The 20,150-nt window shown below is 40.9% G+C and overlaps 1 protein-coding gene across 5 annotated transcripts in view; it reads left to right on the forward strand.

Annotated features, from left to right (window-relative positions):
* Positions 1-20,150, forward strand: part of LOC126194653 (mesocentin-like) — a 631,517-nt gene that overhangs the window by 607,450 nt on the left and 3,917 nt on the right. For 3 of the 5 annotated variants that reach the window (XM_049932838.1, XM_049932843.1, XM_049932839.1), the window contains 3 exons: positions 5,862-5,972; positions 7,857-8,057; positions 11,662-11,854. In XM_049932838.1, coding sequence (XP_049788795.1) covers positions 5,862-5,972; positions 7,857-8,057; positions 11,662-11,854 — 505 coding nt within the window. The remainder of the gene's footprint in view (positions 1-5,861; positions 5,973-7,856; positions 8,058-11,661; positions 11,855-20,150) is intronic. The other 2 variants (XM_049932840.1, XM_049932842.1) reach the window with 2 other exon arrangements.

Consider the following 20,150-nt stretch of genomic DNA (forward strand, 5'->3'; position numbering starts at 1 on the left):
TGATGTCATATTGCTTTCAGCTGTTACTGTTTTTATTTTACTATTGAAATTTCAGCATTTGTTCCATTTTCAAGCATCTACAAAACTTAACACAATATGCTGAGAACAATGTAACATGGGATTATTGTACATGCAACCAATTTTGCAGTTTGTTGATGTTTATGTACTTACAAGATTTTTGACATGCAGGTTGAAGTTGGGCACAGATTACAACATAATATGCATGCACATCAAAGAGCAACCAGTCAACACTCCCAGTCACTTATTGGTCATGACATTCCATTTTATGCACTGTAATTTTGAATGTATTGTATGTATCATGACACATTGACCCATCTAAAAATGTACACTTATACTACATCAGACTAAAAGTGTAAAACAATCAAGAAAATTTTTATTTATGAGAATATATTGTGAGTGTTCTTTGAAGGCACTGTAAATTTCCATTAGTCATCCTTTCTATTAGTCTTCCTTGCTACTGGTGTTACAACTGTAGTTTTGTAGATGTGCACTAAGTGAGAGTTTGTGTGCTCTGTGAATCTGGTGAAGAAACATCTACCTGTTTGTTCTATATAATTATTTAATTGTATCTAAAAACAAAGATTCTGTAACTTACTAAACGAAAGCGTTGGTACGTTGATAGAGACAATAACAAACACAAACACACACACAAATTTCAAGCTTTCGCAATCCACGGTTGCTTCATCAGGAAAGAGGGAAGGAGAGGGAAAGACGAAAGGATGTGGGTTTTAAGGGAGAGGGTAAGGAGTCATTCCAATCCCGGGAGCGGAAGACTTACCTTGGGGGGAAAAAGGGACAGGTATACACTCGCACACACACACACACACACATATCCATCCGCAAACATATCCATCCGCATATGCGAGTGTATACCTGCCTACCTGCCCCCCCCCCCCCCCCCCCTCCCAAGGTAAGTCTTTCCGCTCCCGGGATTGGAATGACTCCTTACCCTCTCCCTTAAAACCCACATCCTTTCGTCTTTCCCTCTCCTTCCCTCTTTCCTGATGAAGCAACCGTGGGTTGCGAAAGCTTGAAATTTGTGTGTGTGTTTGTGTTTGTTATTGTCTCTATCAACGTACCAACACTTTCGTTTGGTAAGTTACAGAATCTTTGTTTTTAGACATATTTTTCCCACGTGGAATTTTTCCCTCTATTATATTCTTAGCATTAATTATTTAATTGGATAGATAAAAAAATCTACTCACCAAGTGGCAACAGAACACACACATAAAAGACCGTTGTGATTGGCAAGCTTTCGGAGCCAGTGGCTCCTTCTTCATGCAGAATGAAGGGGAAGGAAGAAGGGGGAAAAGGACTGGAAAGGTCCAGGAAATGGGGTAGATTTTGGGAAAGTCACCCAGAACCACGGGTCAGGGAGACTTACCATACGGGATGAGTAAAAAAGACTGATTGTTGGGGACTGCCTTAGACGAGACTTGAAAACCTGAGAGCTTAAAGGTGGAAGACAGGGTTATGTGAAAGACAGAGATTACTACTAAAATATCGTGTACGTTTTAAAAAGAGTGAAAAGATAAATGTATTGTGCATAACAGAGGTGGGAGGGGGGCAGTGAAAAATAGACAAAAAAGAAATGAAACATGTAGAAAACTAAAACAGAATGAAGCAAAGAGTAGTTACACTGAAGAAAAGCTGAGATGGAAGAAATCAGCATAAATTAAGGCCAGGTGTAAATTATTGTTTGTTCCATATAGAAACTATAACATTCACCACATTTTATTTTATAAATTTCTTATTGTATAAATCATTTTATTTTATGTGTAGTGTGTCTGACCATTTTACCTACTTTGTTGTTTGTGGGAAAAAGTGAAAATTATGGGCTGTTCTATCTGATATGGTACTGTTATAAGTTAAAACAATGTATTTCATTATTTCTGATTCTCTTTCATGTTAATGTTATTTATTTCACTATATTGTTATTTTGTACAGTTCTTCCACCATATCAGTACTGTGGCCATTAGTTGTTGCTATATGTTTTAGCATACATAACTCTTTGGTGATTTCGTTCTGTTCTAAAGGGAGGTGAATAATTCGGATGGTCACGGAGTGAGAAAAGGCCTTCTTATGTATTTCTGGGTGGCATGAACTGTTGGGGAATATGCTGTCAGCACAGGTTGATTTCAGGAATATTCCAAATTTATGGGTGTCATTGTCATTCTGTATGGGCTTGGTTGCTTTTTTTTAAAGTCACATAGTAAAACCAATATTGGGTTGTATACTATTAGAGTGTGAAAGCATACTTTTGATTTCAGTAATTGTGCCATAAAAGAGAACAAGAGCGTTGTCTACATACCTCATATAGTATAAAATTTTCCTAGTGATAGTAGTAAATATTTCAAAAAATTGGTTCTCTGTATGATTTACAAAACTAACTGCAGGACGCTAGCAATACAACTGCCATGGCAACTCCATCTGGTTATGAATGTATCTTATTTTGGAATTTAAAATAATTGAAAGATAAGTTCAGTTGTAGTAATTTGGTAATTTTATCAGCTTTGGCTATTCCAATTTTTTAATATATGAGGGGGATCCTTTTTATAATATCAATGGTTTCTATTGTGTATTGTAGATGCTTGAAAATGAAACAAATACCAAAACTGCAATAGTGACATCTTAAAGCAACATGACATCATTTAAAAAATTTATAAAATCTGTGGATCCATATTAGAAGAAAGGATAATTTATGTTCCATAGTTTTAGATTATTTAAATAATGGGTATTTTTGTGTTACTGACAGTCAGTATATAAATGCATCAAAATACGAGTTACATGTGCTCAAAACACATCACTTTGTATTAAATTAAAACATGCCATTGTGACTAGTAGCAGTATACCACAAATAAATGAGGACTATCATACCCAAAATCCTACCGACATCGTCCAAGTTAGTATTCCACCACCCAGCCAACCTACAGAATGTCCTTGCCCAGACCTATTCCAATCTTGCACCTACTGGGTCATTCCCTTGTGGCTGGCCCAGGTGCAAGACTTGTCCCATACACCCACCCACCATCTCCTACCACAGTTCAGTCACAGAAATTTCATACCCAGTGAAAGGCGGGCCACATCTGAAAGCAGCCGTGGTGTACAGGGTGTCCTAGGAGGAATGGTCAATATTTAGAGATGTGACAAGAATGATTATTCAAAACAAAAAGAGTGTAGTAAATATAAGTTCTAAAATGCATACCTTATGAGCTTTGAGCACTCTTCATCTTTGATGCAGTGAAATACGTCTCTTCTGCTGAGAGGTATTTGCTTTCTGTATTTCGGGAGAAGATGGTGCAGACCAAAACACCAAAAAATTTTGTGGTAAACCGAGGCTCTAAAACTATGAGCACTTGTTCAGTAGCAGAAATGTGCTTCATAGTAGTGAAGATGAACAAGTAGTTATAGATCTTCGGATATGCACTTTCTAGCCCTTGTTTAGAGGACATTTTTTTCTTGTTTTGGTTTATACTGCTGTCTCTCAAAATATGGAAGCAAAGAGCTTGCAGTAGAAGATACTTGTTTCACAGTACTGAAGATGAAGAAGTGCTAATGTCTCTTAAGGCATGTATATAGAACCCAGGTTTACTAGATGTTTTTGCTTTGAATGATTGTTCCTGCCATATCCCCGTATATTGACCATTCCTCCTAGGACATCCTGTACATCAGCTATGCTGCAATTACTGTGCAGCAAACTATGTGCATGACAAGTAACCAGCTGTCTACTCAGACGAATGGCCACCACCAAACTGTGGCAAACTGGAAACTTGACCATCCAGTTGCCGAACATGCTGCACACCACAGCACAAATGACAACAGCTGCTTCAATATGCGGTATATCTGAATTTGCCCTTTCATTACAAATTTTCTGAACTACACAGGGGAAAATTGTCTCTCAGTATATTCTGCACTCGCATAGTTCCCCTGGCCTAAATCTCCGGTAATCTGGTTCTGACTCTCTCACCCTACCTTGTCCCTTCTCTCTTCCGCCCACATCACTCCTTCCCCATCCTGATCATTTACTGCCTTCTGCCACCACTCTTCTTCCCCCTATGTGGCCCCTCTCTCTCTCTCTCTCTCTCTCTCTCTCTCTCCCTCCCCCTCTCCCTCCCTCCTTTTCGACCCATATCCCTTTCTCTCTCTCGTCTCCCTCCTCCACCCCCCTCTCCCTCTTTCTGTCTCTCTTTTATGCTCTACCTCATACTCTTTTCATCTTGTTATGCTGTGGTTGAGTCATCTGTTGAAAGACTTGCGACTTCTCACTGCCGCCTTCTTGCATCATTCCCTACCACTTTCCACTTCTTTCAGTCCAGAAAACTGCTTTCAGTAATCAATAATCAGTCTCGCTGTGACCAAGGGAGTGTCGTTTTGGTGTCTGTGTGGTTGTGTGGCGAAGCTTGAAAGTTAATGTGAGTATTATTTTCTGTTACCTGTTTCTATGCTCCACACATCAGTTTATGTGTTGTTTCTTCCAGGCATTTTCATTATTGTCATACATTCAAACAGAGATAGAAAAAGAAACTTTCTCTATTGGCTGACAGTGTATATAGAGAGGGACAGAAATGCTAGTTTTCTGAAAGTGGTCAGATAATATGCATTTTCCCAATCTTATTTTATTATCACTAGGTTCATATTCTTGATAGTTCTTGCACAGCAGTTTATTTTTTCTAAAGGTATTCTTACCACTAGCTACTTCTAATCCCTCACTGATAAGACATACTCAATCAGAGAGCCACTTGTCGGATGACTCATGTTACGTTCCAGATGGCATCATGCGTGGCACTGTTTCCTGTTTATATGTTGTTGTGATGATCACTTAGCTGCCAGTAAGGATCAGCCAATGTGTACTAGTAATATACATGTTTGCTGCATAAGAGCCATGACCTTGATAGCTCCTTTTTCACAGAAGTGATTTGGATTTTCTCTCATATATACCTTGAATATTCCCACTTTCTTCAATACTTATGTCTCATTTACCAGATGATGGAATTACTGGCCTTGAACGTTATTGTCTGTTTCTGTTGCCTCCTGTTAACTAGAAAGTGTTTTTATTTGTCTGAAATTCCATTTTGGTGATTATTTTCTTTAGACAGAACACATATCAATTTGTGTCTGTTTTGTAAATTATATTGATGACTTTCCAGTTTCGTGCACACCCTCTTGGTCTTTTATAATTGTTCCTTATAATGTTTTCCATTCCTCTGTGTGTGTTCTGTTACTTATATTTAAGTTTTTCTTTCTCTCTAACCTTTTCTTTCTTGTGTGTGGCTTTTTTGTTGAATAGTCTGATGCTCTTGTAAAAAAAACCACAGAATTGTTGTCACTATTAACTAATATATTTTGTTATTTTCCCACAATTGTCTTCTGCCTTTATCTGGTGGGGTTAGGTCATTGATGCTAATTATGTTAAGCATATGCCAACATTATCCCTCTTAACCTGATTTTCAAGTAAATTACTAACAAGGAAAATTTGGCTCTGGAACCTCAAAATCATGTTGTGTTTTACCTGTTCCTGTTGATTTGACACCTGCGAAAACTTCAGATATTTGTAGTAATTTTAGTAATTTGTTACAATTAATAACATTCATGCTTGCTATAGAGCAATTTTATATTTCCCTGGTTACTGTATTCAGTGTCCAGTCAAGCAGGAAATTATATTACATATACCAGAAAGAAAAGCTAGTGAAGGCCTCCCCCTCCCCCTTCCAAAAGAGAAATACGAGTCTCCATTGCTTTTTGCTGTTTCTGCTCTAATGCTACACACTCTGCCCTGATCCTTGCCCTGCTTGGCTTGCTGTATGGCTAATGGTATTGCTGCATGCCTTCCACTTTCTTAGCAGTTTTCCAGACGCTCAAGTACAAGCTCTGATGACTCTGGAACACCTGTGGATCTGCTGGACGAACCTGAGGATGGTCTCTTCTATGCCAATGGTGGTGCCAGACTTCAGGTAAGCATTACAGTGTTTTATCTCTCTTATTCTGATTACAGCAGCATATGTGTCCAGGTGAGACCACTCCATAGTTCCTCTCACAGGACTTACTCCCATCTCATCAACCATAGTACAGAAATTGTAATGAGATTGTATCGGTCTGTCTTTTCTAAAACACATTTCCGGTAAGTCTGGTATCATTAGATAGTACTTCCTTGTGCTGAAATGAATGATACTTCTGAGTGCTGCACCAAAGACTAAGTTCAGAAACCAGTGTGTACAGGAATGTTAATTTTATCAGTAGCAAAATTATAATACATGCACTAAGAGCAGTTGCTATCACACTCTACTGTGTAATGAGGAAGATATTTCAATACTATTCTGTTGTGGTAAATGTAAGATCCCCATTTTTGGAAATATTGTAGCAGTTTTCAGTCCATAATTTCAATCCAGATGTGACAGTTTACTTTGCACTCTTGCAGTTCTCAAACTAAAAAAAAATCTTTTGTGTATTAATGAGTAAATGTGCTAATGTGAGAAAAATAGAATATAAAGGATGTAAGTTACTCCCTTAGATTATTATCATTACTATTGTTATATTAAATGAGTTAATTTTGATGCAGAAGATGACTCCAACACCATCAGTGAGCTGTGAAATGTAAGATTTTTTAATTTTAGTTCTATTGAAATTGTATAATACATTTTGTGTGTAACAGACTAATCCACTGTTAAAGAATTTCCTTGCTATTGCTGTGTCTTTTAGCACCCTGCTTGCAACTAACTTCAACACAAACAATACAAGCACACATGAAAAATTGTTAGGTAAAACTGTCATTGAAGGTACTACATTTTCATACTATATTATAAATAATTTTTTGAGTTTTGTGAAGTAGCTTCAAAATGTCCAATTCCTTCAAAACAAGAAATTATATACCATCGCTAACATTTACATTAATGTGGAAACATTGAAATTCATTGAATATGTCCATATTAACAAGAGCCTGGATGAATTGCTATAAAACAGAAGGTTCGTGTTGCAAAACCATTGTAAATTATGTCTATATGTATATGTACTGATTATCAGATTTTGAGGATCTTTCTGTGAGTGTGCATAGTAACCATAACAGCTTGAATTCATTTATGTCAATTCACTACTGATTCATTTGTAATAATTTTTATTAGCATATAAATAAACCTTGAGAATTTAACTTATCATCATCAGTTCATGTGATGTATCTTATCCCGATTCTCAAAACATGTCTGTACAGTAATAAAAGTTGTTACAAAGTGTCTGAAATGAATTATTGATGCCAAATAAGTTATCAGCTTTGTTGAATTGTTGGTAACTGAGAGTACTGTGAGTATTTCTCCTGAGGAGTAAAACAGTACAAGTGCAGGAGACTCAGTTGGACAGAGGGTAGAGGTATTACTTTTGAGATTGTACATTTGTGTCATCATGTCACATTAGATGTAACTTGTTTACTTTGGTGTCTGTGGAGTGATTCTGTGACTATGAAAGTGTGTTTGCCCACGTTTATCTTATTGTATACTGGTGTGGTTTTATTTCAAAATCAAGTGATTATGTCTTCCCTGACAGTTGTACTGAATTTGCCACTCTCCCTGTGTGATACTTAACTCTTTAACTGCTCTGGACATGTTAACGCGTGCGCCTTTGTAGCTGTCCCTGTGTGCTCCGAATGTAGACACGTTCAGAGTACCAGGTAGAAGGACTGGTGGTGCAGGTAAACACATTCAGAGCGCACAGGGACAGGCACAAAGGCGTGCGTTAACACGTCCAGAGCTGTTAAAGGGTTAACAAAAGTGATTTGCTTATGATTGTATAATAAATAATTTCTTATTCTGCAAGAACTGATTACAACTTTTTTCTTGATTGTGTAACAGCCCATTGTGCCAACAGAAAGTAAAGTGTATAGCCAGCCAGGATCTCCCAGCACAACCAGTGTAACGAGCACAACAAAAGTACCTGTTGTAGCTACAGAGACACGTAAGGTAACAGTCGAAGAAGGACCTTACAGTGCCTCGGGAGAGATTGTCAGTTCGCAGACCATCTCCAGCAAAACGAGAACTGTTGAGACAATAACGGTGAGAGTCAGAAGCAATACTTAGCACAGTGTTGTAACTATGATTTTTATTAATCTTTCATTAGGCACGTTCTATTTTTTGTATTCTGTACTTTTCCCTTCCCTTGTTTGGTATTTATGTGGTTTAACAGGTTATTTAAACATCCAGTGTAACATGAGTTTGTCAATAATTGTTTGGTAGTAGTGGCTTTTTTCTGTTTATGTGATTTTAACCTCCTACAGTTCTTTATTTATGTGAAAAAAATCAATTTGCACTGTGGTTTGGTTGCTCATTAGTTTTTAGACCACGCTATATCTGGGTAGGCCAATAAATTTCATTCTTGGACAATACTATGGGTGTAAAACATCACATAAGACCATTCATAGTTAAGCACTGTGAGTTCATATACATAGAAAAGAAAAACTGAAGAGTTAACGTCATAAGGAACAATTGGCGAACACTCTTTTTCACTTTGGTTTCTTCATGCTGCTTCCCTCTCGTATCATTTAAAGTAAATGGAATTACTAATGCATTTATATTTACCATGATTTCAGTTGCGTCAGCCACTAACCAGAAATGACGCTGTCCAGATCACTTAATGTATGTTCTTATTTATAACGTCTTTCACCCACTGCCATCGTCAAATTCGAACTTCGAAGCTGTCAAACAACATTCAGCATCAGTATCATTTGAAAGTGTCCTCTGATACTGACTGATGTGTTGATAATGACACTAACTTGTTTTACTTGTTCAGAGTTTTGATCTGATATGGCAGTAGCCATAACAATGTTGAAAATAAAGAAATATGGTAAACGATTGAGGCAGCTTCATCCACAAAATGTCCACAGTGGTTACAGAGTCATTAAGGAAATTTATTTCCTTTATTAATACTAACCAAAAAGCAACAACCATAAGATTTTGACAGTTAGGTCCAGTGTTGAGTTCTCCATACTGCCAAGGGTACCTCCTTGTACTGATATGGAGTGCACTCATGATGCTGACTCAGGAGCTACTTGAATGAGAAGTAGCAGCATCATGATCTGGAAAGTCTGCTAAGTGGCTTCGAGAGCAGTGTTCTGACCACATGACTGTCCATACCACATCCACATGATGCCATAAGGCAAGAGGATGACATGGCAGCTGGTAGACATCCCTTGGGCCTTCATGACCTGGACAAGGAACTCACACAAAATAGATAGGAGTAATGTTAATATGTGTATAAGGAAAGATAGTGCAGGTGGTTTGTCATCCATTTATCAGGTTTGAATGTTGTTTGTGAGAAGATTGTGTTATGCCGTATGTAAGAAGGAGAACACCACCAGCTGTATCACAGCCTATGAACAGGCCAAGAACAAATTATTTGATTTTATTGGCAAATTTGGTGTTATTTTTTGTCAAAATATTTATTTTTTGCCAGATGTGTTGTTGTTTTGCAAATCAGTTAATACTTCTATCAAATTTTTTATATTTGCGAAATTTTGTGTAGAGTTTTTGATGTATTCTCTATTTTTTTGTGACATTTGGTATCATTTCCTGCCAAAGTTGGTGTTGCTTTTGCCAAACACAATGCATTTTTTGGCAAATTTGGTCTTATTTTTACAATTTGGTGTTCTTTTTCAAATTCAGTGTTATTTTTTGGAAAATGTAGTTTAATTTTTTTTGCTGAATTGGTGTTATATTTTGTAAAATTTGGTGTTTTCTTAAAAATTAAGTGCTGTTTTTTTTTTGCCAATTTTCGTGTTATTTTTTGCCAAATTCATGTTTTTTTTTCTTTCTAAATTTGATGTTAATTTCTGGCCAGATTTGATGTTATGCTTTTGCCAAACTCCGTGTTTTTTTTTTTTTTACCAAATTTGCTGCTTTTTTGCCAAATTCTGCATTATATTTTCTGTTTCAGTGGACATCAAAGTTCGTTAAGTGGTAAATTTAAGGATTATACATGAACATTACTGTTGAGAGATAAGATGTCAAAATGAAATTTTAACATTCAGTAATTGCCAATTATGTATAGTAATAAACTGCCATTCTCAGATTTATACATTTTTACATAGCAAAATTACAAATTTTGCAGTCTCATAAAGATTGCAGATTTTGTTACTGTTCTGAAAATTGCTTATTTCTAATTATAGTCTTCAGAAAATTTTCCTGTCCCTACCTGTTGATATTGGTGTTTCTCATTCCATGATATTGCTGCTTGCATTGGTCAGGAAACCTCGAGTGACATGTGAAAGGAGGGCCATACTCAGTGTCTTGTAGGATCTCAACATCTTAGTGAGACTGGCACCTGAAAGTACATACATGTTTTTCACTTGGCAGTGCAGGTTGGCACAACTGCATCATGTACCTTGAGTCGGTAAATGGGTTTGTTGCAGCAAGTATACACACGGACAGTGTGACCATGGACTGTCAGCACAGGGACCATTGTGGTGGCTTGCCTCAACACGGCAGCAGAGAGAGGTGTGCCGATGGTAATTATGCTCCTGACATCTGTATAGCCAATGGCTGTGCTTTATTTCTGAGGTCTCCCTGACATTACCTTTCACAGTATTATGCAACATCACCTGTTGTGTGTACCGTCCCTACCTATCTCAGTACAGTGGGTAATGCAACTGTTGTGACGGCCAGCACATACTTTTAAATCTTTCGTCCAATAAAAATATCTGGAAAAAATTGCAGAGAGATTGTTGTACCACTACTCACCAGATACCACAATTGCTGAACTCTGGCGTAGAGTTGAAGTAGCATGGGTAGACATTACTGTCTGTCATCCAAGGTCAGTTCAACTTGATGCCAAGCTGGATTAGAGCCAATGTTGGTGTACTATATTTCATATCCTGTGTACTTCCAAGTCAGATTTTGTTATTTACTATTTTTCCAGGTGATGCGGTTTGAGTGGCTAGTAATGTATATGAGCGTATTTAACAACTTGTAGCAATCCATCTCTGTATACTGTTCGTCTGCAAACAATTAAATCTTTTTGTCAGATGAACTGTACCAAATTCATGCAGCAGGAAATCTGCTTGTCATCAGTGTACCTGACAGATTGAAAATTATCTTTATTCTGTTTGTACATCTTATTCATTACCTAGCTGTTGACAGCTTGCTGTAAACGTACTGCATCTGTTGGCACTGTTTAGAATGGCTTTTGTTCCATTTCTGGCAACTCATGTAGTATCATCAACTTGGGGATACTGTTTATGAGAGATAATTTTATGAGGGAGAATCTGAGAATTGTTGCTGTCAGCTTCTCTCTCTCTCTCTCTCTCTCTCTCTCTCTAACCCCCCCCACTCCCCCTCCTCCTTGCTCTCTCACCTCACGTATGTCATTTAAGTATATTTTGCTGAATCTGAAATAATTGTTGGACCATTATTCACTAAGTTCTTCCATTTGCTTCATTGTCTAATTTGTGATATCAGGCTAAAGCTTAACATCCCATGATTAAGATGTCATGAACAAACTGTACAGTGCCAGTTCCTAAACACATGGCAGAATGGAATGGGACAAATCCTTGCTTTTTTTAATTTTTTATGAAAGAAACTTAATCCAAATAGGAGAGTATGAGTTTAGCAAACTTTGTTATTGATATCTAGTTGGTTTTTAAATTCTATCTATTTTTTATTGCAGTACAAAACAGAAAAAGATGGAGTGGTAGAGACGCGGGTGGAACAGAAAATAACTATTCAGTCAGATGGTGATCCTATTGACCATGACAGGGCACTAGCAGAAGCTATTCAAGAAGCAACTGCCATGAATCCTGACATGACTGTTGAGAAGATTGAGATTCAGCAACAGCAGCAGCAGCAGCAAGGGGCTCCAGGTAACGTTCCATGTTACCAATTCAGAAATAATATACTAGTTTTTCCATATACATGGAGAATGAATAAAACAAATTAAAGCATCGGTACCACATACTCTAATATACTCACCAGGGACTTATTGCTTTTGAAAATATTTTCAATGCGAGTTTTTACGGTGTGTTGGTGCCATTAGTCTCAACAGGAACTGATTGTAAGGTGTTTCGTACATTGCCAGTTTTCAATATAAAATCATTTTATTTCTATTTATAAAGTAACTGCCTCTCTGAGTGATATTTTACATGCCAAATGAATAAGAGTGGCTTCACATTTGTTTCTTGTGTAGTAGTCAGTCCAGTACCGTTTATTTATGGTGAACGCAAAATGTGACAAAATGTCAGTATTTTCATCAGTGATCAAGTGAGCATGTGCTGTGCCGTGCCGTGCTGTTTTCTGAGTCCTGTTATACAGCAGCCACACTCAGACAGTTGTAGTAATAATGTTTTCTCTCCCTCCCCCCCCTCTCTCTCCCTCCCCCCTCCCTCCCTCCCCATCTCCCTCTTCCACAACCCTCCCCCACTTCTCTGCCACCATCAATAAATACCACTGAATTGATTACCACACCAGATTAGTCTAAGAGGCCACTCTGTCAGTTGGGCACATAAAATTACGGTTTGTTAAGTTTTCATTGTAATAAGTATTTTCTATTGGCACTGGGCCCTTCACGAAACACTTCGTAAAACTGCACATTGTTTGAGCTGACTCCACCTACAAACCACAAAAATGAAACTGAATATGTTTTCAGGGAAAAGGACCTGATGACAGTATAGAGACCCAATCAGATGCCTGCTATTAGAGTTCAGTTGTAATAACTTGCTACTTTTGATAGTTCTGCACTGAGTGAGCAAAGGGGAACATTGTTACCAGCATGTGCCGAGAGCAGCACTCCTCCTTTAGGCATGTAATCATTAACCAGCCTTCACTGAAGCTTTGTTAAATAATAAACAGATGACAGTACCAAACAACGCACTTAAGTCAGTTAATATTTTGGGAGTATTCACAATTACAGTGTGTGTCATGTCTGCAAGGGTCAAGTCCTCTTCCTCAGACCAGGAACTCATGCTGGAGCTGACAGAAATGACCATTAGATATTTTCTTTTAGCAGTTTTTCTTTCATGTGCTTATGTTTCGTTGACTAAATTCTTGGTATGGCTCACATCTCGGACAAGTCTTGTGGAATAATATTTCCAATAGGTGCTTTATCTTCTTTTTTTTCTAGAGGGAAGGAGAGGGAAAGTCGAAAGGATGTGGGTTTTAAGGGAGAGGGTAAGGAGTCGTTCCAATCCCGGGAGCGGAAAGACTTACCTTGGGGGAAAAAAGGACAGGTATACACTCGCGCGCGCGCGCGCACCCACACACACACACACACACACACACACACACACACACACACACACACACACACACACACACACACATCCATCCGCACGTACACAGACACAAGCGGACATTTGTAAAGGCAAAGAGTTTGAGCAGAGATGTCAGTCGAGGCGGAAGTACAGAGGCAAAGATGTTATTGAATGACAGGTGAGGTATGAGTGGCGGCAACTTGAAATTAGCGAAGGTTGAGGCCTGGTGGGTAACGTGAAGAGAGGATATACTGAAGGGCAAGTTCCACCTTTATCTCTCCCCATATATTTTTATTTTCATTTTCATTTCAGCCTCATGTTACACTTTCCACCTTCTAATACCATGTCACCCTCACATCATCCCCACAACGATCCCATTAAGTTTTATTTACATTCCCTTCGCAAACATGCCTTCGCCCTAGCCAGATTACGCTCCCATATTTTATTTACTCAGGCTTGTCTGACATTTGGCATTACCCCCAAAGGCCTCACACTTAAAGTTCCCATCTCTGGCTGTAACCGTTCTTTCCATCAGTCCCTATACCAGTTCCAAACTGACAATCCATTGCCGTCACCCACCTAATCCTTCACCTACACATCAACTCGGCCAATGAACACACCCATCAACTCCTATCCTTAATAAAAGTCCTCTATCTTTCCTCTCCCACATCCACACCGGCTGTTCAGAGCATCCTCCTACAGGCCAACCGCAAATTAGAACAGCATACCATTCTCCACCTCAAAAAACTATCCAATCTCCTGGTTTCCCACCTCCGGAAAGGCAACTCACTCACCCTTCACAACCTTTCCAGCAAACCTCAACCTCCTCTCATTGCACACAGACCCAGTATCTCCCATCTACTCAATCTCCACTTCCAGCTCCACTCCCCGCAAAACCTCAAGATTCTAATCAACACAATCTGGAACCACAACACTCTAATTCAGTAGTTAACCTTTCCTCCAAACCTCTCTCCCAATCCGAAACCTCTGTCCTATCCAAAGGCCTCACCTTCAGCCCTACTCCCAGATTCAACAAAACAGCCCTCGTCAAAGATTTACTGTCCTACACTCGTACTCTCTACTGGAAATATCACTTTGCCACGAAGAAAAATGTTCTTAATCATACTCCTAATGATCCAACTCCCCAAGACACTATCCAAATTGAACCCTGCCTGGAACAGTTCCGTCCTCTGTCACAGTGGGACCCACATCCTCTTCCTCAAAATCCCTCTCTCCAAACCTTCCAGGAATTTCTCACTTCCAGCCTTGCCTCTCAATCCTTCTTAAAAAACCTTAATCCCACTCCCAACATCACCACTGCTGAAGCCCAGGCTATCCGTGATCTGAAGGCTGACCAATCCATCGTCATTCTTCCGGCGGACAAGGGTTCCACGACCGTGGTACTTGATCGTCGAGAGTATGTGGCTGAGGAACTGCGTCAGCTTTCAGACAACACCACATACAAAGTTTGCCAAGGTAATCCCATTCCTGATGTTCAGGTGGAGCTTCAATGAATCCTCAGAACCTTAGGCTCCCTATAAAACCTTTCACCTGACTCCATCAACCTCCTGACCCCACCAACACCCCGCACCCCTACCTTCTACCTACTTCCTAAAATTCACAAACCCAATCATCCTGGCCGCCCCATTGTAGCTGGTTACCAAGCCCCCACAGAACGTATCTCTGCCTACGTAGATCAACACCTTCAACCCATTACATGCAGTCTCCCATCCTTCATCAAAGACACCAACCACTTTCTCGAACGCCTGGAATCCTTACCCAATCTGTTACCCCCGGAAACCATCCTTGTAACCATTGATGCCACTTCCTTATACACAAATATTCCGCACGTCCAGGGCCTCGCTGCGATGGAGCACTTCCTTTCACGCCGATCACCTGCCACCCTACCTAAAACCTCTTTCCTCATCACCTTAGCCAGCTTCATCTTGACCCACAACTTCTTCACTTTTGAAGGCCAGACATACCAACAATTAAAGGGAACAGCCATGGGTACCAGGATGGCCCCCTCGTATGCCAACCTATTTATGGGTCGCTTAGAGGAAGCCTTCTTGGTTACCCAGGCCTGCCAACCCAAAGTTTGGTACAGATTTATTGATGACATCTTCATGATCTGGACTCACAGTGAAGAAGAACTCCAGAATTTCCTCTCCAACCTCAACTCCTTTGGTTCCATCAGATTCACCTGGTCCTACTCCAAATCCCATGCCACTTTCCTTGACGTTGACCTCCATCTGTCCAATGGCCAGCTTCACACATCCGTCCACATCAAACCCACCAACAAGCGACAGTACCTCCATTATGACAGCTGTCACCCGTTCCACATCAAACGGTCCCTTCCCTACAGCCTAGGTCTTCATGGCAAACGAATCTGCTCCAGTCCAGAATCCCTGAACCATTACACCAACAAACTGAAAACAGCTTTCGCATCCCACAACTACCCTCCCAACCTGGTACAGAAGCAAATTACCAGAGCCACTTCCTCATCCCCTCAAACCCAGAACCTCCCACAGAAGAACCCCAAAAGTGCCCCACTTGTGACATGATACTTTCCGGGACTGGATCAGACTCTGAATGTGGCTCTCCAGCAGGAATACGACTTCCTCAAATCCTGCCCTGAAATGAGATCCATCCTTCATGAAATCCTCCCCACTCCACCAAGAGTGTCCTACCGCCGTCCACCTAACCTTCGTAACCTCTTGGTTCATCCCTATGAAATCCCCAAACCACCTTCCCTACCCTCTGGCTCCTACCCTTGTAACCGCCCCCGGTGTAAAACCTGTCCCAGGCACCCTCCCACCACCACCTACTCCAGTCCTGTAACCCGGAAGGTGTACACGATCAAAGGCAGAGCCACGTGTGAAAGCACCCACGTGATCTACCAACTGACCTGCCTACACTGTGACGCATTCTATGTGGGAATGACCAGCAACAAACTGTCAATTCGCATGAATGGACACAGGCAGACAGTGTTTGTTGGTAATGAGGATCACCCTGTGGTTAAACATGCCTTGGTGCACGGCCAGCACATCTTGGCACAGTGTTGCACCGTCCGGGTTATCTGGATACTTCCCACTAACACCAACCTGTCAGAACTCCGGAGATGGGAACTTGCCCTTCAGTATATCGTCTCTTCACGGTACACACCAGGCCTCAACCTTCGCTAATTTCAAGTTGCCGCCGCACATACCTCACCTGTCATTCAACAACATCTTTGCCTCTGTACTTACAAATGTCTGCTTGTGTCTGTGTACGTGCGGATGGATATGTGTGTGTGTGCGAGTGTATACCTGTCCTTTTTTCCCCCTAAGGTAAGTCTTTCCGCTCCCGGGATTGGAATGACTCCTTACCCTCTCCCTTAAAACCCACATCCTTTCGTCTTTCCCTCTCCTTCCCTCTTTCCTGATGAAGCAACCGTTGGTTGCGAAAACTTGAATTTTGTGTGTATGTTTGTGTTTGTTTGTATGTCTATCAACATGCCAGCGCTTTCGTTTGGTAAGTTACATCATATTTTTCTGTAACTTACCAAACGAGAAAGTGCTGGTATGTTGATAGACACAGTAAAAAACACAGAAACACACACACAAATTTCAAGCTTTCGCAACCCAAGGTTGCTTCATCGGGAAAGAGGGAAGGAGAGGGAAAGGCAAAAGGATGTGGGTTTTAAGGGAGAGGGTAAGGAGTCATTCCAATCCCGGGAGTGGAAAGACTTACCTTAGGGGGAAAAAAGGACAGGCATACACTCACACACACACACACACACACACACATATCCATCCGCACATATATAGACACAGCAGTCATATGTAAATGCGAAGAGGTTGGGCAGAGATGTCAGTCGAGGCGGAAGTACAGAGGCAAAGATGTTGTTGAATGACAGGTGAGGCACGAGGGGCGGCAACTTGAAATTAGCGGAGGTTGAGGCCTGGTGGGTAACAGGAAGAGAGAATATATTGAAGGGCAAGTTCCCATCTTCAGGAAGTATCCAGATAACCCGGACGGTGTAACACTGTGCCAAGATGTGCTGGCCATGCACCAAGGCATGTTTAGCCACAGGGTGATCCTCATTACCAACAAACACTGTCTGCCTGTGTCCGTTCATGCGACAAACTTGTTGCATTGTCGAAGTTTTATTTAACACTATCAAGTGGTTATGTGCATTACTGCTTCTTAATCGCAAAAATATTCTGGAGCAGAGAATTAGAAAACTTCTGTGAAAAATGTGGCATTCATTTCCTCATGATAGTCACCTTTATCCTGCTACGTTTTTCCTATCAGTGTGTTTGTTATTTTTAAGCTGCACTGTCCATTCGACCATTTACTAGCATGTAACATGCATTATTCGATATCTTAGCAAACCACAGTGTCTTCAAATGAAATTTTCCTTACAACATGCAGATACCAGCACTCCAGGCCACTGTACCACTTCCTCTCAATGATTAACTTCTGGTACGAAAACTTTTTGTGCCAGAAACCAAACTTGTGAAGACAGTTTTGAAGAGACAACTTACTCCCATTAAATAATGCTGCTTATTTGAAGCTAAAAAGAAGTTTGCTTAAAGTAGAATCAAACAATGGAAAATCCAGGATGGAAAAACAAGTATGTGAAAAGGATAGGTTGCTTCTCACCACATAGAGGAGGTGTTGAGTGGCAGACACACATTGAAAAGACTGTTAGATATTGTTAGCTATCAGACTAAGTCCTTCATCAGATATAGACAAAACAAAAGAAACACACACACACACACACACACACACACACACACACACGGCCACTGTCATTTTGTCTTCGGGCATTAAGGCCCAACTGTGACTGTGTTTGAGGTGAGCAGCAAATTTTGCTACGGTGGTCGGTGGGAGTACAGAAGAGGTGTAGGGTGGTGAGGGGGGGAGGGATAACAGGATGATGTTGGGGTAAGGTATTAGTGCTGCATGTGGAAGCTTGCAGGGCCATGATGGGGACAGGATAGTTGGCTGCTAGGGCATTGAGAGGATGTGCTTTGGGCAGGGGGGGGGGGGGCGGGGGGGGGGGGGTTGGCGGCAAGACAAGAGGAGAGGTCTAGAGAAGGGGATAGGAATATGTAAATGCTCTGGCAGGATAGAAGACATTCATAGGACTGGAGTGGGAACAGGCAAGGGGATAGGTATGTGGAAAACAGGGACTAGCAAAGGCCAGGGGGTAACAGGAAGGAAGGATCTGTTGCAAGTATGGTTCCCACCTGTGCAGTTATAAAAGCTGTTTGTTGGTAGAAGAAACCAGATAATGCAGGCTCTGAAGCGGTTGTTGAAGTCAAGCACATTATGTTGGGCAGCACACTTAGCAACTGGGTGGTCCACATACTCTTGGCCACAGTTTGGTGGCACTATTCGTGCAGACAGCCAGCTTGTTAGTGGTCATGCCCACATAGAATGCAGCACATTGGTTGCAGCTAAATTGGTAGGTCACTTGACTGCATTTATAGCTGGCTCAGTGTTCGATGGTGTGGGAGCCACATGTGACAGAACTGGGATAAGTGGATGTGGGAGGATGTATGGGACAGGTCTTGCATCTAGGTGTGCTGCAGTAAGATGAACCTTGGGGCAAAGGGTTTTAAGCAGGGACGAAATAGGAAAGGACAAGGATATTGTATAAGTTGTCTGGACACTGAAATACCATATGGAAGCATGGTGGGTAGGATATTTCTCATTTCTGGGCATAGCATGAAGTAGTTGAAACCTTCATGTAGAATGTGGTTCAATTGCTGCAGAGCTAGGATGGTACTGAGTGACGAGTGGGCTGCCCCTTTGTGGCCTGGCAGTGCGTATGGGGGGATGGTAGATAAGGCAGAGGAGGGCTTTTTCTGAATAGGATGGGGAGGGTAATTTTGAAGACCATAGTGAGATCTTTGGTGCACTTAGAGAAAGACTGCTTGCCACTACACATCTGACGAGCACAGGTGGCTAGGCTGCACGGATGTGACTTCTTGGTAAGAACCTGATGGCAATGCTGAAGGGAAGGTATTGTTTGTGCTTGGGAGGTTTGATGTGCAAGGACGTACTGCTCCTTGAGAAGGTATTGATGTTCTAGAGGAATATGGGTAGGATGTCCTCACCCTCAGTTCAAATCATGAGGATATCATCAGTGCATCTGAACCAGGTGAGGAGTCTTGGATTCTGGGTGGTTAGGAATAATAATAATAATAATAATAATGGCGTGTGACGAGGGCCTCCCGTCGGGTAGACCGCTCGCATGGTGCAAGTCTTTCGGTTTGACGCCACTTCGGCGACTTGTGCGTCGATGGGGATGGAATGATGATGATTAGGACAACACAACACCCAGTCCCTGAGCGGAGAAAATCTCCAACCCAGCCTGGAATCGAACCCGGGCCCTTAGGATTGACAGTCTGTCGGGCTGACAACTCAGCTACCAGGGGCGGATGGTGGTTAGGAATGATTCCTCTAGATGGCTCATGAATAGTTTTGTATAGGATAGTGCCATATAAGTGTCAATTTGACTACCACAGATTTGTTTGTAGATTATGCCGTCAATCGAGAAGTAATTGTGGGTGAGGATAAATTTGGTTATGGTGACCAGTAAAGAGGATGTAGATCAGGAGTCAGTTGGTGGCTGAGAAAGTCAGTGTTCAAATAGCATTTGTTTAACATAGGGTCTTCATTGCATGTAATAACCATACATATGTCTACATATTGCAACATGCTGGAATACACCCATCTTCATTACCGTGTGTCTTTTTTTCTTGTCACTTTTCCCATTAGAGAATGACTTGATGATGCTTCATCAGTCTTACCTTCCTTTCTAACCTCCTTCTCCTGAATTTTCAGCACTGTAATTGGCGACCTTGTCCACAGACTGGAATTCTCGTTCCAACCCTCAATATTTGTATTCTCAGAC

The sequence above is a fragment of the Schistocerca nitens genome, chromosome 7, assembly GCF_023898315.1.
Source record: "Schistocerca nitens isolate TAMUIC-IGC-003100 chromosome 7, iqSchNite1.1, whole genome shotgun sequence".
In the NCBI taxonomy this organism is placed as follows: domain Eukaryota; kingdom Metazoa; phylum Arthropoda; class Insecta; order Orthoptera; family Acrididae; genus Schistocerca; species Schistocerca nitens.